Source organism: Eptatretus burgeri, chromosome 15 (genome assembly GCF_056783735.1).
Source record: "Eptatretus burgeri isolate ZD-2024b chromosome 15, Ebu_testis_v1, whole genome shotgun sequence".
Classification (NCBI taxonomy): Eukaryota; Metazoa; Chordata; class Myxini; order Myxiniformes; family Myxinidae; genus Eptatretus; species Eptatretus burgeri.
This window is the reverse complement of record NC_140975.1, coordinates 7,489,116-7,495,115: the sequence shown is the minus strand read 5'-3', so window position 1 is coordinate 7,495,115 and position 6,000 is coordinate 7,489,116. Positions and strand designations below refer to the sequence as shown.

The following is a 6,000-nucleotide window of genomic DNA, read 5'->3' as shown; positions in this document are numbered from 1 at the left end:
CTGTCCCTTTAATATCCCCTTCAGCGAAGCAACGGGTGGCATTTGCTCGTGTACACATGCATACATACGAGGGGGTGTGTGCTTACACATTTCGGACGGGAGATCCAATTCCTTCCAAATCACACACTGGAGGGGGGATATCCCTGGTTTCTCCACTGGGAATTGAGGGCATCACCCATGAATAAGTTTGTGTCATGGCAAGTTACCAATCCATCAAGAATGCCAATAACAACTATGTGACCCAGTGTCATCCGTCTGACCACCATTTAACTGTGAACATGCTGTCGCCTTATTGGGGAATCGTGCCCTCAATGCTCGTGTTAAACTTACTTTATCAGGTGCAGCCGAGCAGAGCTGCCAAGTACACACTGGCTAATAAGCATATTCTTGGGGTATAAACTTCCCGGCTAGGCTAATGTGTGGACCATGCTGGACCAATCGAGGAAAAAAACAAAAACGAACTGGGTACATTTGTAACAAAGCAAATTTACTATAATAGGCGAGGAAAATTATGGGGCACAACAATCATGTGCAGTCGGCAAAAAGCAAGGAATTTGTGTATGTGACAAAAGAAATGCCTTTATTTACACAGGAAGACATAGATTCAGTGCAGAGTTACCCTGGTAAACTTATACAATCTTAGCTGATGTTACACATAACAGCCGCCGTCACACACACACACACACACACACACACACACACACACACACACACACACGGAAATTATAGGGAGCCCAGAAAGAGGAGAGACAGTTTGGTGGAGAGACCTCGTTGTACCTGGCAGGGTCGACAGACGGGCGCAACCTAATCGCTTAGGAAGGGGGAGGAGAGAGGAAAACTGAGGTTGTCCACAGTGTGGGAGTGGGAGGTGCAAATGCAGTTCAGCGCGTCGTGCAGCATGATGAAAGAGGAAGGTGTGAGAGGTGCGAATCAGTTCTGCTCTCTTAGCTTGTGCATCCTCTGTGGATGAGACATAGATGGGAGAAAAAGATGCATGAGAGAAAGACTTAAGGGAAATGTGTGAGAGGTCTGTACATGTGAATATTGACTGCTGAATGCAGCCAAAACTGAGCTGCTCCACCCTCTCCACTCGGCGCTGGCTTGTGAAGAGATCCCACTCGGATGCTGAATAGAGGAGAGATCTTGGACGACGGCCTCACAGAACCTGGACAAAGAAGAGAGAGGAGAGGAGATGTGGGAGGAGGGTACTGCACTGTATTGGGAGGGGGAAGAGCAAGGATGGGACAGAGAGAGAGAGAGAGAGAGAGAGAGAGAGAGAGAGAGAGAGAGAGAGAGAGAGAGAGAGAGAGAGAGAGAGAGAGAGAGAGAGAGAGAGAGAGAGAGAGAGAGAGATATCCGGATCTGGATCTTCACCAAAATCGAATCATTTCGTCCTTGCCGTATACCCAAGCTCTCCACTAAATTTCGTCCGAATCCGTCCACATCTTTTTGAGATATTTTGTTCATCACCAAATAGACAGAGGTGACAACATAACCTCCGCCCACCTTTGGTTGGTGGAGGTAATTCTCAATTAGAGTTTAATAAAGTGATATGGAATTTACAAAATGATTGTGATGGAACATTAACACAAATTTATCACAAACCGGATGGGGAAAGTCGAATTGCCAGCCTTACATAACAACAGGAGATGTGACCCCCAGATACCACTTCCCTGGCTCTGCCACCTTTGAGTCAACAAGGGAATAAATAATACAAGTTAAATAAATAAATAAATAAATGGAATATTTTTCGTGCCTCCCTGAAGTTTGGGCCCTGGACCAATGTCCCGTTGGTCCCTCTCTAAATCCAGCTGTGTGTGTGTGTGTGTGTGTGTGTGTGTGTGTGTGTGTGTGTGTGTGTGTGTGTGTGTGTGTGTGTGTGTGTGTGTGTGTGTGTGTGTGTGTGTGTGTGTGTGTGTGTGTGTGTGTGTGTGTGTGTACTCCTCATCTTTTTATATCCCCATTACATCTCTCATGTTCAATGGCTCCCTTTTCCCCCACACCCGGTAACTATGCTCCATGACTCTCTTCTCGGTTTCTCCCTCTTTCTCCACTCTTCTGATTCCAAGACCGAAGGCAAATGGATCCTCAATTACTTTGGAATCACCTGTGTCATTGGACCATGACATGTTTCCAAGCATCAACGTTCACTACCAACGAACCAACGAACGATGACCGTTTATAGGTGCGTCGGGATTCGAACCCCACCTAGACGGTTCAGAGGCAGGTGTGCGTGTACCTGTCGGCCATCCTCCACGCTCGTGTCCAAGCTATCCGATGATGAATCTCCTCTGCGGAGTCGAAAATTCATTCTCGTTGCTCACCTGATAAGTGCCTGCAGGGGGCGCTGCATCTCGAAGCACAACCGTGTGGTGCCTGCAGGGGGCGCTGCATCTCGAAGCACAACCGTGTGGTGCCTGCAGGGGGCGCTGCATCTCGAAGCACAACCGTGTGGTGCCTGCAGGGGGCGCTGCATCTCGAAGCACAACCGTGTGGTGCCTGCAGGGCGCACTGCATCTCGAAGCACAACCGTGTGGTGCCTGCAGGGGGCGCTGCATCTCGAAGCACAACCGTGTGGTGCCTGCAGGGGGCGCTGCATCTCGAAGCACAACCGTGTGGTGCCTGCAGGGGGCGCTGCATCTCGAAGCACAACCGTGTGGTGCCTGCAGGGGGCGCTGCATCTCGAAGCACAACCGTGTGGTGCCTGCAGGGGGCGCTGCATCTCGAAGCACAACTGTCTGGTGACGCTGGTCAGCATTTCGTTTGTCGATGTTCGCGTGACATGAGAACCGTCTCGTACATGATCTCGAGAATATGGGAGACCACGGCGGTGTCGTGCCGAGTTTTGCATCAATCGCACTCGCAGTCACAACGGACCAAATAACCTCCTTTATGCAAAGATTCCTTGTACAGTGTGCAGTACTGTACTTCAAATTCTCTGACTTGCTTATTAATGTATTTCGGATGTGTCCACGAGTTCTTAACCGAATAACATTTCAATATCGTCGATGAATGTTTTCTATTTGGTTCCATTTGATAATAATGATTAATAAATCGATTTCACGTCGTGCCCGTGACGTCATACCGGAAGTGACGTTCAGACATGGCGGCGCCCAGCGTGGTGGACGTGGTGGGGCAGCTTGAGGCGGCTGCTAAAGTGTTAATGGTGGGCCTGTTTGAGATAATTCGTGAAGAGAAAATCAAGTACATTGTGTTGATCTGTAGTTCTGACTATTTTTTAAAGAAAATATCCATTAAATATCAACATGATCGATTCGTTCTCAGTCGAGTCCGATTCAAAGATGAAATCCGACGCTCCGTGTCCATCGGGATTTATTTATCGTGATGAAATGGACAAGGATCTCGTTTCTTCAGTTTATTTACAGTATCGATGGGGGTGGGGGTGGGTTTCATTGTCTTGGCGATTATTGGGTTCATCAAGTGTGATATGAATCGACTTCACGTTAAACATCACACTTAGTACTTACTAACCGGCCGAGGTGGTGTCATGGTTCGAGTGTTCGATCTTAGTCTGGGAGGTTGGTCGTTTGAACCCCGTCCGAGTTATAACGAGTAGGGGAGTGAGGAGGTGGGGGGCGAATAGCAAGTGGGGGGGGGAGAAACGGGGGGTAACCTGTGGGGAGGGGGAGTAATGAGTGGGGGGAGGGGAGTAACGGGGGGTAACGAGTGGGGAGGGGGAGTAATGAGTGGGGGAGGGGGAGTAATGAGTGGGGGAGGGGGGAGTAACGAGTGGGGGAGGGGGAGTAACGAGTGGGGGAGGGGGAGTAACGAGTGGGGAGGGGGAGTAATGAGTGGGGGAGGGGGAGTAACTAGTGGGGGAGGGGGAGTAACGAGTGGGGGAAGGGGAGTAACTAGTGGGGGAGAGGGGAGTAACTAGTGGGGGAGGGGGAGTAACGAGTGGGGGAGGGGGAGTAACGAGTGGGGGAGGGGGAGTAATGTGGGGAGGCGAGTAACGAGTGGGGGAGTGTGGGGGCGAGTAACGAATTGGGAGTGTGGGGGGCGAGTAGGGAGTGGGGGCGAGTAGGGAGTGGGGGGCGAGTAGGGAGTGGGGGGAGGGGGAGTAACGAGTGGGGGAGGGGGAGTAACGAGTGGGGGGAGGGGGGAGTAACTAGTGGGGGAGGGGGAGTAACGAGTGGGGGAGGGGGAGTAACGAGTGGGGGAGGGGGAGTAACGAGTGGGGGAAGGGGAGTAACTAGTGGGGGAGGGGGGAGTAACGAGTGGGGGAGGGGGAGTAACGAGTGGGGGAGGGGGAGTAATGTGGGGAGGCGAGTAACGAGTGGGGGAGTGTGGGGGCGAGTAACTAATTGGGAGTGTGGGGGCGAGTAGGGAGTGGGGGCGAGTAGGGAGTGGGGCGAGTAGAGTGGGGCGAGTAGGGAGTGGGGGACGAGTAGGGAGTGGGGGGAGGCAAGTTACGAGTGGGGGGTGTGCGAGTAACGAGTGGGGGGGTGTGGGCAAGTAACGAGTGGGGGAGTGCGAGGAAAGATAATTACAACTTTATTTTGGAACATTAGGGACATTTTCACAAAAGCGGGTCAGGTAACGGTAAAGAACAAACTCAAAAAACAACTTTCTTTGATATTCTCGAAATAGTGTTTGAACCCCTTATCAGGCCGAGAAAAATGTTCAAATGATGTCAGCAATGCAGGATTACCGTAAGGCCTCTGCACTGACTGGGCAATATATGCTTGATAAAAATTATCGGACAGTCTTTACCGTTAACTGACCCGCTTTTGTGAAAATGTCCCATTAATGTCTTTCTTTACCTGTGTGTCTTTCTGTCCATCAGTCTGTCCCTTCCTGCTTACGTTTCTGTGTATTCTCCCTACATGTCTATTTGTCCATTTACTGTCCCTCCGCATCCATTACGACAACAAATGACCAAATAGTTAGAGAAAAGAAACATATCCATATATATATATATATATATATATATATATATATATATATATATATATATATATATATATATATATATATATATATATATATATATTGTTGTGGAAATGGCCCTTAGTGTGTTATTAAATATAGGATTAGCCCAGATCCCCCATTAAATGCATGTTTAGCCAGGTAGTTTGGTAAATGGACGTTACATGTATGTCGGGAGGTGTAAGAGGCTGTTCATTGTTCGTACATTGGTGGTGGACCGAGAGGTTCTTCTTCTTGCTTCCTCTCTCCGGACAATAGTCCCCGCCCAGCGCTCTGAGGGGGAATGGCCTTGAGAAGGAAGTGAAAGTGAAGGGAGGAGCCAGTGGGCTTTGAGGCGTGGATCGCCGGGAAAAGGTGGTAAAACTGAGAGCGCCGAGTCTGCGATCGGCAAAAGGTGGGACTGTGAGCGCCGGTGTGGCGCGATCGGCTGAATGAAACTGGCTGTGTGTGAGTCAGCAGTCGGCTTTGAGGCGGGCGAGCTTCGGGAAGGCGGTGGTGAACCTGAGCGCGCCGAGTCTGCCATTTTGGCAGGGGGAGAGGCTGCCTGCACGTCGAGTCTGCCATTTTGACAGAGGGAGAGGCTGCCTGCACATCGAGTCGGCGATCGACTCTTAAGAGGATGTCCTCGACACGTTTGTCGATCCGCCTGCGGAGCCCAACACCTCGATTTGGCCTTGTCTGGTGAACAGGACCTTGTGAAAGCCAGCTGGAGCATACCACCGTGGATCTTTCGCTCTGGTGCAGTCGACCTCGCGGGGTCTGAACGCACCGAGGCTGCATGCGTGAGGGCTGCGACACATAGACGAGCGCCATTTTGCCACGCGGCGTGTTTGAGCTTGGGCGCTCGAATCCGTAGACATCGGCTTGTCACGAGCCACATTCGTGCCTCCGACACTTTTTCTCTCATCCATGAAGCATCACCAAGTCCTCTGTGTCTTGTCTGCATGCTGTCCATGTCTTGTCTGCATGTTGTTAAAGGTTTATCTCGTTAGGGTTCCCTTTGAAACCTGTAATCCGTAGCTCCCTAGTTAAGAACGGGTTATAGATTAA

General features: G+C 50.5%; 1 protein-coding gene and 1 long non-coding RNA gene across 3 annotated transcripts in view; one reads left to right on the top strand and one right to left on the bottom strand.

Annotated features, from left to right (window-relative positions):
* Positions 1 to 553: 553 nt before the first annotated feature.
* Positions 554 to 3,013, bottom strand: LOC147011426 (uncharacterized). Its single transcript, XR_015051843.1, has 2 exons — positions 2,325 to 3,013; positions 554 to 1,165 (listed from the first exon to the last, which is right to left on the bottom strand). It is a non-coding gene; the product is annotated as an uncharacterized LOC147011426 (long non-coding RNA).
* A 65-nt stretch (positions 3,014 to 3,078) lies between these two features.
* Positions 3,079 to 6,000, top strand: part of XPO4 (exportin 4) — a 108,000-nt gene continuing 105,078 nt past the window's right edge. For both annotated transcript variants that reach the window (XM_085857503.1, XM_085857502.1), the window contains exon 1: positions 3,079 to 3,166. In XM_085857503.1, coding sequence (XP_085713629.1) covers positions 3,104 to 3,166 — 63 coding nt within the window. In that variant the 5' untranslated portion in view covers positions 3,079 to 3,103. The remainder of the gene's footprint in view (positions 3,167 to 6,000) is intronic.